We start from the raw sequence: 18,913 nt of genomic DNA, 5'->3' as shown, positions 1-18,913 counted from the left end.
CTCACTTGACCAACTCCAAAGATGTGCATGCAGGATCATTTTAGGTCAGAGATTTGCATCATAAATTAGGCCCAAAAAAAAAATTGTTTGTTTGTCCACGTCCGACCGACCGTGTACCCTGGTCCCGACCGTTTTTTTTTTTTTTTTTTGGAATTTTTTTTTGTTGGAATTTTTCAAAAAAAAAAAAAAAAAAAAAAAAAAAAGATTTTTTTAAAGTTTTTTATTTTTTCGGTTTTGTAGTGTCCCTGGACCTAGACCTAAATGCTAGGATCATTCATGGTTGACCTAAAAAAAAAAAATTAAAAAAAATTAAGATGTTTTGTATTTTTAAGAACCATCTCAAGAGTTAAACCAGTGAAGTGCTGTGTGTTTGGACTTATTTACCAGTCTTGTCAGTTGTCAGTTTCAAGTGCAATATCTGTAAAAAAAAAAATTAAAAAAAGAAATCCGACCTACCGACCCAACTATTTCATAAGCCTTTATGGACAAACAAACAATTTTTTTTTTGGCCTTATGCTGAGGTGGTGCGGTGCAAGCTTGCGACCTTGATGAATTGAGCGCCTGTCAGATAGAAGAGAAGATCATTGTCGAAGGTTGACCGAAGGGTTTGCCGACTCAGACCGTACTAAAGATCTCCTTCCTCCATCTAGACCTTCGCAATGCGCATAAATTCACCCAGCTGCGATTCAGAACCGCCCGCTTCCAAAATATTGCCATACACTACTTTGTGAGCTTTTGTGAACCTGCTAAACAAGAAGTGCTTATTTTTTTATTCATTATGCTCATTGTATCCTGCATGCACAGTGGCTGTGCAATCCCCCATTTCTGAAGTGTATTTTATTTAATGTTTTCTTTCTTCGTTTTATTTGTTGATACTATTTTAAAAGTGCAATATTAGTTTCTGTAAATGAAATTTTATATCATTCTGTATGTTATTGGCCTTATTTAGAGATTCAACTTGCAGTGACTTGACACGTCAAACCATGCCAAATTATAAGCTTATCTATTTCAACATGCGAGCAAGAGGGGAAGTAGCTCGTTTATTATTTACACTGGCACAGGTTGAATTCCAGGATATTCGAATAGAGTATCCAAGTGAAGAATGGATCAAATTGAAACCAAGTAAGCACTATTATTAACTAAATAAAGTAAATGTCGGTGATTTAACGTGCGCTACACCTAAGTACCATGCCAGCACACTTTAACAAGTTATTCCGCTGCCATTGGGATATATCAGAATCATTTCCGTTTCCGCAAGTCCACAACTGATGCGCAGGTACTCTCTAAGATTGTGATTACCCCCAGTACTCTTGAAATGAAAGTAGTTATCTACCGCTGATAAGGGTATTGATGAGGTAGCTACATGCTGCTGATACAAGTTTTAATGAAGCAGTCTCTATATCATGATAGCTGATATCAGTATATCGATGAAGTAGCTAGCTATCTACTGCTGATAAGAGTATCGATGAAGTAGCTACCTGCTATAGTGCTGATACGAGCTTGATAAGGGTCATGAAGTAGCTATCTACTACTGCTGATATTAGGTAACACCTGATATTAGGGTATTGATAAAGTAGCTATCTACTGGTGATATTAGGGTATTGATAAAGTAGCTATCTACTGCTGATATTAGGGTATTGATGAAGTATCTATCTACTGGTGATATTAGGGTATTGATGAAGTAGCTATCTACTGCTGATATTAGGGTATTGATAAAGTAGCTATCTACTGCTGATATTAGGGTATTGATGAAGTAGCTATCTACTGCTGATATTAGGGTATTGATAAAGTAGCTATCTACTGGTGATATTAGGGTATTGATAAAGTAGCTATCTACTGCTGATATTAGGGTATTGATGAAGTAGCTATCTACTGGTGATATTAGGGTATTGATGAAGTTGCTATCTACTGGTGATATTAGGGTATTGATAAAGTAGCTATCTATTGCTGATATTAGGGTATTGATGAAGTAGCTATCTATTGCTGATATCAGGGTATTGATGAAGTTGCTATCTACTGCTGATATTAGGGTATTGATGAAGTTGCTATCTACTGCTGATATTAGGGTATTGATGAAGTAGCTATCTACTGCTGATATTAGGGTATTGATGAAGTAGCTATCTACTGCTGATATTAGCGTATTGATGAAGTAGCTATCTACTGCTGATATTAGGGTACTGATGAAGTAGCTATCTACTGCTGATATTAGGGTATTGATGAATTACCTATCTACTGCTGATATTAGGGTATTGATGAAGTAGCTATCTACTGCTGATATTAGGGTATTGATGAAGTACCTATCTACTGATGATATTAGGGTATTGATGAATTAGCTATCTGCTGACGTAGTATGTATATTGCTGGAGTAGCTATCGACTGGTGATAAGGGTATAGGTGAAGCCGCTGTCAATCCCCAAGTCAGAAATCTTGGTGCTGGTTTTGATCAACATCTTAGGATGGGCAAGCATGTCAATAACTCACCCACACTGATCGGGCGAGGCGTTGCAAGACGAGAAAAGTATAGTGATCTGCTGCTGATAATGATTTCAGTATTGATGAAGTACTATAGTAGGTCTACGGCCCATATCCTGTAAATGTTGTTATCTACTACTGATACCAACATTGATGAAGTAGATATCAATGATGAAGTAGCTACCTGCTATAGTGCTGTTAAGATCTTGATAAAGGTGATGAAGTAGCTATATCTACTGCTATTAGGGTATTGATGAAGTAGTTAAAGTGGTCCGTGTCCAATATTCTAGTATGATAGATAACAATAGAACGAAACCAGTGGCGTAGATTTATTTTGACATGAGGGGGTTGTAAAAATACTTGAAAATAGCACCTTCTGGCGACATAATGCGCGCGAAGCGTGCGAAAATTTTTGGCATATTGAAGCTAAACTGGTGAAATATGATGCAAAAGTGGAGTAAAATTGGCACTTTTTAAGCCCCACCCCGCCTATTGCTGCTGCATGTCGGTATTAATGAGGTTACTATATCTATTGCTATAATATTAGCATGATGCAGTCATGTCTACAGTAGAATTCATCTCGACCTTTGCAGGACTTAAACCCCATTAAAAGCTATTAAACCAAGATAACACTCATTGAAGCAGCTCAACTGATTAAATCAGATCTTCTCTGGTTGTGCACAAGTGTCTGTTTTAAGCTGTTTTACATGTGCGACATCGCAATAAAGCTGGTATTAACCGTATTATAGCTTCAGTTGGGTAACCGATTATAAAGGAAACGAAAGGAAACAATGGTATGTGTACCTTTGTTCACGAAATGAGACAAAGACCTGCTTTTTGTTAACCAGCATTCTTCAAAATGAGCAACATAATGATTGTTGACTTAACACGGTTTGGAAATAATTTCTTCATATTTTTGGTGTTATCTGTCGTTTACATATCCTTCCTAAAACACAAAAGTGCGACCCTCTCCAAACATCTAAATAAGCTAAAAATTTAGAACATGTTACAAAACTATATTTTCTAGAACCTATTTAGAATAGTTTAAATGAAGCTTGTACCGTTTTTTTGTGGCATCCTTCAGAACGGAGCGGTCCGTTACCAATATAGCTCAATATTTTCGGTCAAATCTCCATTCAATTAACACGGGGAGTTGGCTAGCTATGAACTAGCTATGCTTTGCCCTCACTCATATTTTACAAAAGTGCGACCATTTCTGAACATCTAACCTAGCTGTAATTTTAGGTCATGTTAGAGAAACATATTTGCTAGAAGTTTGGAGAATAAATTAAATATTGGCTGGTTATTTTTCACACAGTGATGTTAACTAGGCAAGTGTCCATTCTTCCAACATACATCATTTGTAGAGGTCACGCGTCAATGGTGAGAGCACTGTGTATTGTGTATAGGAAAACGGACAGTAACTGCAGTATGGTTTGATGAAGAAATCATGTGCTGTTGATTGATTGCTCAGTTTTTAAATTGCTCCATTTAATGTCATAATGTCAATAAGCTAAATTAACCAACATTAATTTTGTCTGTTGTTTCCAATTTCGACACAGCAACACCACTAGGGCAGTTACCAGTTTTAGAGGTAGATGGACAAAGATTGGTTCAAAGTAAAGCGATATTCAAATATCTTGCCCGGGAATTTGGTAAGTAGGCCTATACGTGTACATGCACAGGCTCACCAATCGTGCATAGCACATTCACGTGTATATCTATCCCGGGTATTGAGTTTAGTGTCTCTGCTGTACCAAGTAATTATTAACCAGGCGATGTCGGTGTGCCCGGTACATGTAGAAGGCATTATATTGAACATGGGACGGCTCATATTATATTACTTTGAAGGTCGGACTTAGTTGTGTCAAAATCATGAACCAGTCCCCGGCAGTGGCGGCACTACTATACCAGCAGTTCCCAAACTGCGGGTCACAACCCGTCTAGCGGTCGCGGACTCTTCCAAAAGGGGTCCCGAGATTTTCCATGAAAAACAAAATAATCTCCATGCATTAACGTGCATGGTATTGGTCATATAACCACATTTTGACCCATTTACGCTTTAAAATCACTTATTTTCGTGCCTTCATGAGCATTTGTCCCGGTAAATGTCATTCTGGCAGCCGGTCAGCGGGATGACTTGGAAATTGTGCCCACCTTTGGAAATGTTGTGGAAAGTTTGGGAAGCCTTTAAGACTCCCATTTTTTCGAACCTGTTTAAGGTGTTTCAGTTTCAGTTTTATTTCCAATGTCCAATGCGATGTTGTTAGATATGATGTTGAGTTTCATAATCATATTTTCACTTGATCTTGATTTTATATGCAGGTTCTCTTATTTCGCCAATTAAAAAAGTCTTAAACAATCTTAATCAATCTTAAACTCGTGTTAGTTACGTGGTCCTCTCGTCGAAATATTGGTTAAGAGCCCTTAATTTTCTTGTTGTTTAAGGCTCAAATCAATAGTTGGTTAAAACTTTTAACCAATAAATGCATATAGCACTTTAACCAGCTTCAAGTTTAAGTGCTTAACCAACTATGTTGTTTAAGGTCTTTTAATCAATATTTGCTTAATAACTCTAAACAGATAATGATTTATATGTTCTATTTTATCTAAGGATTGTTTAAGAAATACAACTGCTTAATCAATGGTTGTATTGGATTTAATTATGATTGGGACTTTCTTTCTTTCTTTTTTTAAAAATTTTATACTGAAGCATAATTCATGATAGATTTGAAGTCATCAGATCTTGGTCAACTGTGAGATTCGTTCAAAAATACAATTTCATGCATAAAGTATTTTGGTTTTTTATCAGTTCAACCCGCTATGTATCCGGGCAATGTATCCGAGTAAAAATTAAAATCTAGTAAGCCTTTCTCTCTCGCATGCATTACGATACAATGCTAAAATACAATACATCAACGCTAATAAATTCACACACTCGATACGGTATCCAGCATACCGATACTTCAATGCATCTCGTCTACATTGTAAGCTATTGTACGTATGCCCAAAACTGAACATCGCGGTACACACATTGGTGATATACATGTACCGTGCACGTAGAACAGTACAGTACAGTATCGCTAGAATGTCAATCCCAATGACGTTGTTAAATCTAGCAAATGAACGCATCAATATCCATCCTGTATGTCTCAACGATGTCTATGCATAACTTATCAAACGAATCTCGAGTTAGGTGCAAACTGATTGACTCAAACCTACCTATTTGAACGAAGTTTCATGAGACCATAAGCAGCACGACCAGCATTCACTCGTGGCCGCCATTTGCTTTTGTCATTTTAAACAATAATTGGTTAAAATTCCGTGGCGCGAGATGTATCGTTAAACAGGTAAAGTACAATTCCACTAAACATTACACAGTTTAACGCCTTTTAACGTAACAAAAAATAAAATGCGCTCGAGTTTAACAGTCTTTTAGCCATGATGCAGTCATGTCTACAGTAGAATTCATCTCGACCTTTGCAGGACTTAACCCCATTAAAAGCTATTAAACCAAGATAACACTCATTGAAACAGCTCAACTGATTAAATCGGATCTTCTCTGGTTGTGCACAAGTGACTGTTTTCATGCGCGATATCGCAATAAAAGCTAATAAAGCTGGTATTCATAGCTTCAGTTGGGTAACCGATTATAAAGGAAACGAAAGGAAACAATGTTATGTGTGGCTTTGTTCACGAAATCAGACAATGGCGTGCTTTTTGTAAACCAGCATTCTTGAAAATGAGCAACATAATGATTTTTGAATTAACACGGTTTGGAAATAATTTCTTCATATTTTTGGTGTTATCTGTCGTTTACATGTCCTTCCTAAAACACAAAAGTACGACCTCTCCAAACACCTAAATTAGCTAAAAATTTAGGACATGTTACAAAACTATATTGTCTAGAATTTTAGAAGAGTACTTTTAATATTGGCCGGTTATTTTTCACACAGCGACGTTAACTAGGCAATGTACTATTACCTATAACATTAACTAAAACACCAAAGTACGAATATTTCCAAACATCTAAATTAGCTAAAAATTAGGACATGTTAAAAAACTTATTTTTCTAGAACTTTAGAAGAGTACTTTTAATATTGGCCGGTTATTTTTCACACAGCGACGTTAACTAGTCATATCCCCATACTGTTAACGTAGGGCTATTTGTAAAGGTCACGCGTCAATGGGAAAGAGCACTGTGTATTGTGTATAGGAAAACGGACAGTAACTGCAGTATGCATACGTTAAACTTTGCAGATTAAGCGCAAAATCACGCCTTTGAACATTAATTGTTTAAAAATCTTAAACTTTTCTTCTTATACTTGGCGACTGTTAACTGCCGGAACAAGAGTGTATGGAAAGTCCAACTGGGAATGTGCAGAGATTGACGGGATCATGGATACATGTGAGGACTTCCATACTCCCATTACTCCAATATTGCGATCCGAAGGTAGTGAAAAGGTAATTCAAATTTAATTGTAGAACTGAGGTATTTTTGGTAACACGTCTAACGAATGGGTGGGCCCCTTCTGGATTTTTGCTATAAAATGTTGTACCAATAAATAGGTATGGGTTTTCACTTTCCATTGATCAATACCAACACCAGTACAAATACCCCCAGAATGACGTCATAATCGACCAAAAACTCGCAATCGCCGCTAATTTCAGCCATGTCAGACAGAATTTGCCATTAGAAAAAGTTAAAGGACATCTCCCATTCACCGTGTGTGGTGAATTGACTACGTAATAATCACACACTCAAGGGTATAGGCAAATTGCTCGTATCCACTCCTTTCGAAAACTTGCTAAACGAATGTATTTAGGCCAAAATATCACAATTAATATTGATTTTAATATGTTATCTTCATATTACATGCAAAAAATGTTTTTGAAATTAAAAAACCGACACAGGTACCTGATGTAATTTCAACCAAGCATTTCACTGTTTCGTAGTGAATATGGATGACGGCGTGCTGCCATTCATACTACAGTTCATTCATAAAAAATATCAAACTCACTGGATAGATTGACCATAAAGTATATTCTAGCCAAATTTGGACACCATCCGGTACCATGCAAAAATTCATAAATATTGGTCATAATGCCCATATTTGATAAACCATTTAAATATTATTCACAAGTGCGCTAGAAATCCTCTGTCATTTTTTGACACGGAAAACAGCTAGCTACTCTTTTTAGGCGGTAGCTAGGTACATGGTCAAATAATGCAGATTACCCCTTTGCTCTGAGGAGACTTGTTTAGGTTGACTCGTGTTATCAATTGGAAAGTGGGGGAAGTTCAATCAATGGTAAATCAATTAGGAAATGCTTCACAGTATTCGTTCTTGTTTTTACGTTGCATTTAATGTAATTTCTCCATTAGGCAAAATTGTTACAGACCTACCAAGAAGAAACATTGCCTCAGATTCTGAATGGTTTGGAGTCACTAGTGCCAGATGGGCACAACTATTTCGTTGGTGAAAAGGTAAGATACATTAGAATTAATTTTGTTATTACTGTGGAATGCAATTAACGATACAAAGCCAAAAGCATCTTTAACCCTAGAATAATTTAGAATACATAACAAAATAAATTGCCGTATGTTTCGTTAATAAAAATTATAGCATGATTGGACAATGATCTTGCACATCCGACATCCGATTCTTCTTGTTGTTGATTAAAAACTTCTGTTGCACTCAATGTTCGGGCAACTGCATATCCTGATTTAAACTTGCCCAGCGAAGATCATAGACTCTTGCCCAGCGAAGATCACAGACTTCTGTATAATTATATCCCCTGCGTACAAAATCCTTGCACATATGATAATTGCTTGCTTTCAGCACTCGCCATGTTCACTCACTTTCTTCAGTTACAGAACAGGCATCGATCTACTCAGTTCCATTGACATACGTGTCACTTCAGTTCAGACAGAAGCGGCTAACCTATTATTGTTACACAGTAAGCAGTAATCCGTTGACCGCTATCCTGTCAATCGACATCTAATTGGGGGTTAGGGTTAGGTTGACAAGAAAATACCGAGGTTACCTGGCGTCCCGTGGCCGCTTGTCTTCAGACACTAGACTTCAACAAGTGGAAGATACAAGTTCCTTTTTTGTGAAAGACGTGCTACCGTTTGGCGTACTCCAAATCCTCTTCGTTCTGGCCGGAATAGTAGCTTTTCAGCTACACAAAATTGACTGGTGTACAAGTGTTATATATAGAAGGTTCAAAACCAGAAAGCCGTAACTTAATATGACCATCTCTCACAAAATGAGCATAAAGTTGGCTCCTTGCTTTGGTCTCAAAAATCAACATTTCCTCCATAATGTCTTTTGTTTTCTATTGAATTTTGTCATGATTAATGGACTGTATTTTTTTATATTGACCTGGCGACTTAATGCTCAGCAGGTGATTGTGAGTTGAGCTTTCTGGCTCTCAACCCTCGATATGAGAAATATACATTATACATATACATATATTATACATGTACATTAAGGAGTTGCAATCCTATATAGCAGATACTTGGAACACTCTAATAGTAATAAATCTGCCCAGAAATCATGTTTACATAATTATTGTTATGTACTTAAAGCCGCCATTATATTAACAGCTTTTATCTTTCATCCACATTAAGCAACGGGGTTTTTCATAAAATGATGCAATGCAATGGTCATCTGACAGTCATTGAGTCATCTGGGAAATGCCAAGATAATAATAGACCTGACTGATTTTGTTATTGTGCGGATTTCCATCTCTCTTAAAATCGTTTTTAATGTACACATGTACACAAAGAGTTACAAAGTAGGGTTTAACTTTGATCTCCATCTGATTTGATTACAGCTTACTGTGGCTGACCTAAGTGCATACTGTGACATTGAGCTGGCCAGCATTATCGCAGAGATACCCATCAATGAACTGCTTCATAAATATCCAAAACTGTCTGCTATAAGATCACATGTGGAATCAAATGATCGAATAGCGTCGTGGGTAAAAACAAGACCGAAAACATACGTATAGTTGACTTGGTGTGTGTTCAAGCTGGTAAAAATGGAGTGACACAATTGAAAACCCGCTGTTCTACTAAATCCAACGCAGAACGCAGAATGATAGGGCCAATGGATCTTTGGCGAATTATTTTAAGATCAATTGACCCGTTGTCGTGCTGAAATCAATTTTAAGTAAATTTTGATGCCTACCTTCTTTCTCCATTTTTCTTTTCTTTTCTTTTCTTTCTTTTCCCTTTTTTTAGGGATCGCCAGGGGTGTCGAAAAGAAAAGAAAAATGGAAAAAGAAGGGGAAGAGAGAGGGTGAGAACAAGGAGGGAGAAGGAGAGGTAGGGGGAGGAGAGGTCAGTGGCGACAAGGGCGCCACCCTTAGGAGGAAGCCGAATACCCTGCGCACATTTCTCAATTGAAATTAGTGGTAGGCCCTATAATTTTGTGCCCTAAATTATTTAGGGCACAAAATTATAGGGCCTACCATTGTTTCTTAACCTTGGCCCGATAAAGTTCCCCCCGATCAGATGCATTTCGCCCTAGATAGGCTGGGTTCAGTTTCCCCGACTGACTGACTTGACAAAAATGGCGTATAACTCTCCCCCTGTTTTAAATCTGTAGGTGCATTTCCCCCAACTGGGTCCATTTCCAATTCCCCCGACTGACTGATAAACTGAGTTGGGGCCGCGGCCTCGGACTCAGTTTATCAGTCGACCGGCCGTTGCCCCAGTCCCCCTCTGTGCATGCTATTGTTATGGCGCTATTTCTTTCGATTTATCAATTATTTAAATATATCGCTCCGCGGTCTTTCTCTCGTCAAACACGCTCGCCTACGATTCTTGGTAGTCGATGGCCAGCTGTTGTAGGAGACACGCCGCAAGCGTACTCAATCCATAATCTATGATACTTTTTTGAAATAATGGTGCGGAATTTGTTTTAAAGATTGAATTAAAGATTATTGTGAAGTGATATTTTCTTATCCGGGTATTTTTTCTTCGTGTATTCAGCGAGTCTTTACCCGTGAAACTTTGAGATCCATCGGTCATCTATTATGGTGTGAAATCTATCTTTCACAGCTTTTCACCAGAATAACTAATTCTCGCTATTCGCAATAAGGGCGCCGCCAGCGGTTTGCGATGTAATCGTGATGTATCATGGGAAAATCGTGATGTATCATGGGAAAAGGTCGACATCAAGTCCGCGCAATACGAATATTACCATGCTATTACATAGGAACACGTGACAATATTTTTAGTTTGTCAATATAACGGTATTACACGCAAATCGATAGAGAAAAAATTATTTGTGCACATTTCAAATCACATTATTAAGTATTATTGAGTATCGATTCGCGTGTAACACCTTTATTTTGACAAACTAAAAAATATTGTCACGTGTTCCTATGTAATAGCATGGTAATATTCGTATTGCGCGGACTTGGATGTCGACCTTTTCCCATGATACATCACGATTACATCACAAACCGCTGGCGGCGCCCTTATTGCGAATAGCGAGAATTGATGGATCTCGTGTAAGTTTCGATTCACAACACTACTGGTTTAAGTTCTATTTTGTATATGTGTGTATAATCTGTATATTCTTTTCTTTAGTTCATAAGCATGTATGATTGTTCCTTCTATATTTAAAATAAAGATCAGGAATAACTGAAGATACGTGATACTTTTTTATTGAAAAATTGCAATTTTGCAAAATAAAAAAGGACATAAAATCTAAGCCACTAATCTACCCCCAATTACCAGTGGCGGCGCTATGGGGGAAGGGGCATTGCCCCCCCCCCAATATTTTTCTTCCCCCCAGTTTCCCCCACTTTTGAGGCAAAACCCCCCAAATCACGTACATTTCCACTTCTTTGCGCAAAATTTGCAAATTCCCCCGAAATTCACTTTTTCCCCCACCCAATGACCCCAAAAATCATGGCGCCGCCACTGCCAATTACTGGTTATTATTCCCCCCCCCTCTCTCTAGTACTTGGTCTCTGATCCTGGTCTGGTCAGGTAATTGCTCATTGCCTCAACAAGGATGATATTCATTTATTTATTTATTTATTTATTTATTTATTTATTTATTTATTTATTTATTTATTTATTTATTTATTTATTTATTTATTTATTTATTTATTTATTTAATTATATATATATATATTTATTTATATTTGTGAGAAATTTATTTATTTATTTATTTATTTATCTATTTATATATTTATAAATATCGTTGCATAGTGGTAAAACATAATCCAGCTGCAGTTAATTTTTCCATGATCTTTGAACCTTCAACTGTAGAGCAAAGTTCAGCTGCCGGAGAATTCAGCGTGCATGCATGGACAATTCTGATAATATCCGAATTTTGCAATTGTGTGCCGCACGTGTAAACAGAACACCGTTATAGGCTAAGATTTTTATACTATTGACTGTGGAAACCTGCGCCTATGCAGACTGAAAATGCAGTAGGCTAAACTAAGCCTATAGTGTGGTTTGGTGACAAATTAAGGCGCAATCACACAGTTCCTTGTTTTATAGAGATTCAACTTGCAGTGATTTGACACGTCAAACCATGCCAACTTATAAGCTTATCTATTTCAATTCACGAGCAAGAGGAGAAGTAGCTCGTTTATTATTTACACTGGCACATGTTGAATTCCAGGATATTCGATTGGAATATGGAAGTGAAGAATGGCTAAAAATGAAACCAAGTAAGCAATATCATTAACTGAAAATGACAGCATCACCACGATCACTAACAGATCTTGCAATCGTTTCTGTTTGGTGGTACTAAATGTGATCCGTGTCCAACTTCCTATGATCCTATGAAGTTGGAACCATAGAACAAATGAACAAATAACCAAGTGCGTTGACACTTTGACTTAAAGTATATTGACCAAAAGTACTTTGCTATATGCGCGGTTTTGACTAATATTAATTGTTATGTTGCTATACAGCTGTGTGTACATCACATGTTTGTATATGGTTACTATAATAATACCACCACGGGTTTTTGAAGCCACATGGTACGATTCTCGTCATAATAAATTTGTTATTTTTATACCCAAAATGCTGAAAATAATATAGTATAATATCTGTAAGAAAGAGTTTCTGTCTAAGCCAATTTAGGCCCTACTCTTGAAAATAATGAAGTGGTTATCTACCGCTGATAAGAGTGCGTATTGATAAAGTAGCTACATGCTGTTGATATCAAAATGAAGTAGCCTCTATACTTCTGATATCACTATATCACTATATCATGTATATTGATGAAGTAGTTGGGTATCTACTGCTGAGAGTATTATAGCAGGTAACTACTTGATGAAGTAGCTTAGTGCTGATGAGCTTGATATAGGTGATGAAGTAGCTATCTACTGCTGATATTAGGGTATTGATGAAGTAGCTATCTACTGCTGATATTAGGGTATTGATGAAGTAGCTATCTACTGCTGATATTAGGGTATTGATGAAGTAGCTATCCACTGCCGATATTAGGGTATTGATGAAGTAGCTATCTACTGCTGATATTAGGGTATTGATGAAGTTGCTATCTACTGCTGATATTAGGGTATTGATGAAGTAGCTATCTACTGCTGATATAAGGGTATTGATGAAGTAGCTATCTACTGCTGATATTAGGGTATTGATGAAGTAGCTATCTACTGCTGATATTAGGGTATTAATGAAGTACCTATCTACTGCTGATATAAGGGTATTAATGAAGTAGCTATCTACTGCTGATATTAGGGTATTGATGAAGTAGCTATCTACTGCTGATATTAGGGTATTGATGAAGTACCTATCTACTGCTGATATTAGGGTATTGATGAAGTAGCTATCTACTGCTGATATTAGGGTATTGATGAAGTACCTATCTACTGCTGATATTAGGGTATTGATGAAGTACCTATCTACTGCTGATATTAGGGTATTGATGAAGTAGCTATCTACTGCTGATATTAGGGTATTGATGAAGTACCTATCTACTGCTGATATTAAGGTATCGATGAACTACCTATCTACTGCTGGTATTAGGGTATTGATGAAGTAGCTATCTACTGTTGATATTAGGGTATTAATGAAGTAGCTATCTACTGCTGATATTAGGGTATTGATGAAGTAGCTATCTACTGCTGATATTAGGGTATTGATGAAGTGGCTATCTACTGCTGGTATTAGGGTATTAATGAAGTGGCTATCTACTGCTGATATTAGGGTATTGACGAAGTAGATATCTACTGCTGGTATTAGGGTATTAATGAAGTAGCTATCTACTGCTGATATTAGGGTATTGATGAAGTAGCTATCTACTGCTGGTATTAGGGTATTGATGTAATTTGTGTGGTGCGTGTCCCAACTTCCTAGTATGATAGGGAACCATAGAACAAAACAATTAAATAAAAAGTGCGTTGAACCTTAAAGTAAACATTGATCCCAAAGTACTTTGCTAAAAGTTCAGTTTTGTTGCTGTTCTGTATTAATTGATATGTTGCTATATTGCCCCATTTAATGTCATATTTGACAATTTTAACTCTCTAGTATTTCTTATTTCGACACAGCAACACCATTAGGGCAGTTACCAATTTTAGAGGTAGATGGACAAAGACTGATTCAAAGTAAAGCGATATTCAGATATCTTGCCCGGGAATTTGGTAAGTATACGTGTATATGCATAGGCTCACCAACATGACTTAAACCACCTGCTGCTTTACTTCTAGTTCCATCGTCCGTTTTTGGTCACTTATTCAGCTCAAGACGCAATCTACTCTCTCAAAGCGCAAACTAACGACTATCATATCTGTTCAAAATATATATTCAAGTGCAAGGAACCACATCTGGTTTCTTTATACGAAATCATTTACGGGAGATATTCATCATTTTCCACCCCGGTATCCAAAGATTTATCGTCTGAATATCAATCGTGCATAGCACATCTACGTGTATCGATCCCGTGTATTCATTTCAGTGTCTCTGGTTGTATAATGTAATTATTAACCGGGCGATGTCGGTGTGCGGTACCATCGTATTGGCCATATAACCTCATTTCGATCCATTTACGCATTAACCTCACAAATGTTCGTGCGCTTCACGTGCATTTGTCTCGGCAAAGGTCAGTCTGGCAGCCAGTCAACGGGATGACTTGGAAATTGTGCCCACCTTTGGCAATTTGGGGGAAATGTTTGGGCCGGAGTTTGGCAAGAAAGCCCTTTAAGACTCCCATTATTTTCGACCCCGTTTAAGGCGTTTCTGAACACTACCATCAGTTCAGTTTCAGTTATATTTCCAATGTCCAATGCGATGTGATTGGATATGGTGAAGGGTCGCTGTTTCATAATCATAATTTCACTTGATCTTGATTGTGTTCTTTATTTTATATATACAGGTTATTATGGAAAATCCAACTGGGAATGTGCAAAGATTGACGGGATCATGGACACATGTGAGCAATTCCACACGCCCGTTGTTCCAATATTGCGATCCGAAGGTAGTGAAAAGGTAATTCAAGTTTAATCTACTGAGGTAGATGGTAAATCAATTAGGAAATGGTGCAGAGCATTTGTACTTGTTTTACGTTGCATTTAATGTGATTTCTTCATTAGGCAAAATTGTTACAGACCTACCAAGAAGAAACATTGCCTCAGATTCTGAAAGGTTTGGAGTCACAAGTGTCGGATGGGCACAAATATTTCATGGGTGAAAAGGTAAGATACAATAGAATTTGTTATTGCTATGGATCACAATACATAATAACACCTTTTACCAACAATGCCCAAGAACACTTCATAACAAAACACACTGTATGTATCGTAATTGTTAATAATAAGCCAAATCGGCATTGGAAGTTTGCAATGCATGGTGGGACAGTTTTTGCAGTTTTGGGACACTTTGTCCTTTGACCTATTGGGAAAATTCAGAAATATTGGGTTTTTGTACGTACAAAATGTTTTACAATAATTGAAACAAATATAAAAAATATTATTATTGTATAAATTAATTATTAAAGTATTTATAATGATAACATTGTGACAATAATAAGTAAATTAATAATAATTACGTCAATTTTTCCGATATATTATTTCAAAGGTCAAAGTGTCCCAAAACTGCTCTCAAAAACCGGAAGTTAGAATGGCGAATGGGCTTATTAGAGTATGATTGGACAATGATCTTGTATATCCGATTGTTCTTGTTGTTGATTATAAACTTTCTGTTGCACTCCATGTTCGGGCAATTGATTTATATCCCGAATCAAAATTGCCCAGCGTAGATCACATACTTACGTTATATATCCGTTGCGTACAAAATCCGTGCATATATGATAATTTCCAAAGGCAGTACTGCTTTCACCATTCACCATGATCACTCACTTTCTTCAGGAACAGAACAGGCATTGATCCACTCAGTTCCATTGACATACGTGTTCCTTCAGACACTAGACTTCAGCAAGTCGAATGAAGATACAAGTTCCTTTTTTGTGAAAGATGGGCACTTTTGGCGTACATCAAATCCCCTTCGTTATGGCCGGAATAGTAGCTTTTCACTTACACAAAATTGACTGGTTTACAAGTGTTATTATATGAGAATACATATAGGAGCTGCAATCCTATACAGATGACACCTGGAGTACTCTCATAAATCTGCCCCGAAATCATGTTTACATTTTGATATGTACTAAAGAAACCCCATTATATTAACAGCTCATTCTCTCTCATCCACATTAAACACGAGTTTTTTTTTCATAATATGATGCAATGCAATGGTCATCTGGGAGTCATTGAGTCATATGCCAAGATAATGGGGATTCACATCTCGCTTGACATAGTTTTTAAATGTAAACAAAGAGCTACAAATATAGGATTTAACTTTTATCTCCATCTGATTTGATTACAGCTTACTGTGGCTGACCTAATTGCATATTGTGACATTGAGCTGGCCAGCATTGTCGCAGAGATACCCATCAATGAACTGCTTCATAAATATCCAAAACTGTCTGCTATAAGGTCGAATGTGGAATCAATTGATCGAATAGCGTCATGGATAAAAACAAGACCGAAGTCATTCTTATAGTTGATATGGTGCGTTCAAACTGGTAAAAAATGGAGGGTGAAAAAATTGAGCAAAAACCGCTGTCATACTAAATCCAGCGCAGAACACAGACTGATAGTGTCGAAGGATCTTTGACCAATAATTACATTTTAAGATGAATTGAAACTTTGTCGCTCTAAGATCGTTTGTAGTCAATTTTGATGCCTACCGTGAATGGAAATGGTTGAAAATGGCTGTTGCTATAGCAAATGGGATGTGAATAACTAAATTCTGCATCTACATGTTAAACGTATCCCCGGGAACGTATTTTAATACAAACCATTTCATTACAGAACATGTTGATGCAATTAAACACTTAAAAGGTGAGGAAGATTGCCTACCTTTTAGCAAAAATAGCCATGAAATGTCACACAAAAATTGATTTTATGTTGACATGTGATTTACAAACGGTCATGTAAACTAGAGTGGCAAGTTTTCCGTGATTTAAAACACCGAATTCCGCGATTTTCCGTGCGTGGTTTTAAATATTAAATTCCGTGATTTAATTTAAATTCCGTGTTCACATTCGGGGTAAAAATAAGTTACTTGCATTATCTTTTTAGTTGTTTTAAGCCTGATATCTTTAAAGACGGACTTCATTTTCATTACTTCAAACTCACATCTCATTATTTTTTCTCAGGAAAAAACACGTTTTCCGCGAATTTCCGTGTTTTCCGTTTTTTTCTTAAATTCCGTGAATTTGTCCGTTTTTCCGTGACACGGAAAACTTGACACTCTAATGTAAACATCCTAATTAATACAATTGTATGATTTTTCAGTGTGTCAAATATCTTGATTTGTGATTTTTCCACGTAAAAATAATTTTTTATTTGTATAACTTACTAGGCCTAAGATGCGATATATTTTGTCGATATTAAGAGGTCTTGTGGTTATCCACAGTCAGTGGCGTAGCCAGGGGCAAGGGATGGGCAGGTCCCCCCGTGTGGGAACATCTTTTCCCCTTGTCCCCTACATGTGAGATGTTGCACGCCAAAGAATTTTAGATTTTTTGACAATTTTTGACCTTTTGACCATTTTTGTCAAAACTTTCATCCCCTGTACCCCACCTTGTACCCAATGGTCCTGGCTACGCCACTGTCAACAACAAATGTGCTCATTTTATTTTAAAGGAAACAGCTGGTCATGGTTTAGAAAAGCAGGGATATGATAAATCAGAGAAAATTGTTGATATCAATTTTCATAATCTAACTGCTCTCAACAAGTTCTCAATCTATTATAGGCTATTTGAGTGTGAACTAAATCTTAGTGGACTATGTGGACTCTGTACTAATACACAAAAAGTCTGTGATTAATTAAAAGCAAAGTAACATAAACATAAATGCTTTGAGAACTTTATAAAAGCCATAATGTACGATCTTATAATATGAAATTTTTTCCAAAAGTTTAAACTGACTTTCAGCACAAAAATTCACTAACCTTGAATTTTCGATGTGTGACACACATCTTCATCAGAAGAAGTCCTATAAAGATGTAAGTTGTGATGGACTTGCCCTTTTGTTGATCATTGGCAACTTTTGGTCGAATGAGGGCGTTGTATAAGGTTGGCAATTCCAGTCCTTGATCAAGAAGAAATCGCCAGAACTAAATCGCGATCAAGGACTGGAATTGCCAACCTTATACAACGCCCTCATTCGACCAAAAGTTGCCAATGATCAACAAGAGGGCAAGTCCATCACAACATCTTAGGACTTCTTCTGATGAAGATGTGTGTCACACATCGAAAATTCAAGGTTAGTGAATTTTTGTGCTGAAAGTCAGTTTAAACTTTTGGAAATTGTTTATTACCAGCACGTATGAACTTACATTCGAATATGAAATTTGTTAATTTTTTTCAAACCTGATTTTTTGTGCATTTGTGTAATATTTACACACGTTCCAACTTGCACCTAAATGTTACGAAAACAAAACGACTGGTAAAAAGTCTACTAAATGACCTCAAAAGGTCAAGTCGTCTGTGAAAATTAAAATGGCGAAATTCCGACAAGAATTGTCTGAAGCTTATTTAGCCAGTGCAACAGGGTTTCATCGGTTTGAATATTTTCTTAACATATTTGACCAACACCACAGCTATATGATTTTTCACAATGTAACAGTAATGGAAAGAAAAGTGCAAATGTTCGTCATTTTTTGGCACAAACATCCCGACATTAAAACGTTTTCTGGCAACCTTTTCTAACCTTTTGCGAATGATGTCGAAAACGTTTTGTGTTTGCTGGGTTATTTGGTTCCAAAACATTGTACGTATTTAAAAGACAATACATAGATTGGGATTTCCAAAAGTACTTTTCGAACGTCACGCCCGTGCAATCTATTCAAAATCACTCTCCTGTGACGGGAATT

The 18,913-nt window shown here is 36.9% G+C and overlaps 2 protein-coding genes across 2 annotated transcripts; both read left to right on the top strand.

The window, feature by feature from the left end:
• The first annotated feature begins 980 nt into the window (after positions 1 to 980).
• LOC140170801 (hematopoietic prostaglandin D synthase-like) lies at positions 981 to 10,418 on the top strand. The gene is made up of 5 exons (XM_072194021.1): positions 981 to 1,122; positions 4,035 to 4,127; positions 6,827 to 6,936; positions 7,859 to 7,960; positions 9,316 to 10,418. The coding sequence occupies exons 1-5, from the start codon at positions 984 to 986 to the stop codon at positions 9,490 to 9,492; spliced, it is 621 nt and encodes a 206-aa protein (XP_072050122.1). The 5' UTR covers positions 981 to 983; the 3' UTR covers positions 9,493 to 10,418.
• Positions 10,419 to 11,807: 1,389 nt separating this feature from the next.
• LOC140171391 (hematopoietic prostaglandin D synthase-like) lies at positions 11,808 to 18,692 on the top strand. Its single transcript, XM_072194636.1, has 5 exons — positions 11,808 to 12,180; positions 14,029 to 14,121; positions 14,853 to 14,965; positions 15,070 to 15,171; positions 16,358 to 18,692. Exons 1-5 carry the CDS (start codon positions 12,042 to 12,044, stop codon positions 16,532 to 16,534), a joined length of 624 nt encoding a protein of 207 aa, XP_072050737.1. The 5' UTR covers positions 11,808 to 12,041; the 3' UTR covers positions 16,535 to 18,692.
• The last annotated feature ends 221 nt before the right edge of the window (positions 18,693 to 18,913 follow it).

The sequence above is a fragment of the Amphiura filiformis genome, chromosome 15 (genome assembly GCF_039555335.1).
Source record: "Amphiura filiformis chromosome 15, Afil_fr2py, whole genome shotgun sequence".
NCBI classification, from domain to species: domain Eukaryota; kingdom Metazoa; phylum Echinodermata; class Ophiuroidea; order Amphilepidida; family Amphiuridae; genus Amphiura; species Amphiura filiformis.
The sequence above is the reverse complement of the archived record's forward strand: the minus strand, read 5'-3'. Positions and strand labels throughout refer to the sequence as shown.

Coding starts and splice junctions, on each gene's coding strand:
- LOC140170801 (XM_072194021.1), top strand. CDS start 984: ATGCCAAATTATAAGCTTATCTATTTCAACATGCGAGCAAGAGGGGAA. Junction 1,123..4,034: donor ATGGATCAAATTGAAACCAA/GTAAGCACTATT, acceptor ATTTCGACACAG/CAACACCACTAGGGCAGTTA. Junction 4,128..6,826: donor ATATCTTGCCCGGGAATTTG/GTAAGTAGGCCT, acceptor CCGGAACAAGAG/TGTATGGAAAGTCCAACTGG.
- LOC140171391 (XM_072194636.1), top strand. CDS start 12,042: ATGCCAACTTATAAGCTTATCTATTTCAATTCACGAGCAAGAGGAGAA. Junction 12,181..14,028: donor ATGGCTAAAAATGAAACCAA/GTAAGCAATATC, acceptor ATTTCGACACAG/CAACACCATTAGGGCAGTTA. Junction 14,966..15,069: donor GATCCGAAGGTAGTGAAAAG/GTAATTCAAGTT, acceptor TTTCTTCATTAG/GCAAAATTGTTACAGACCTA.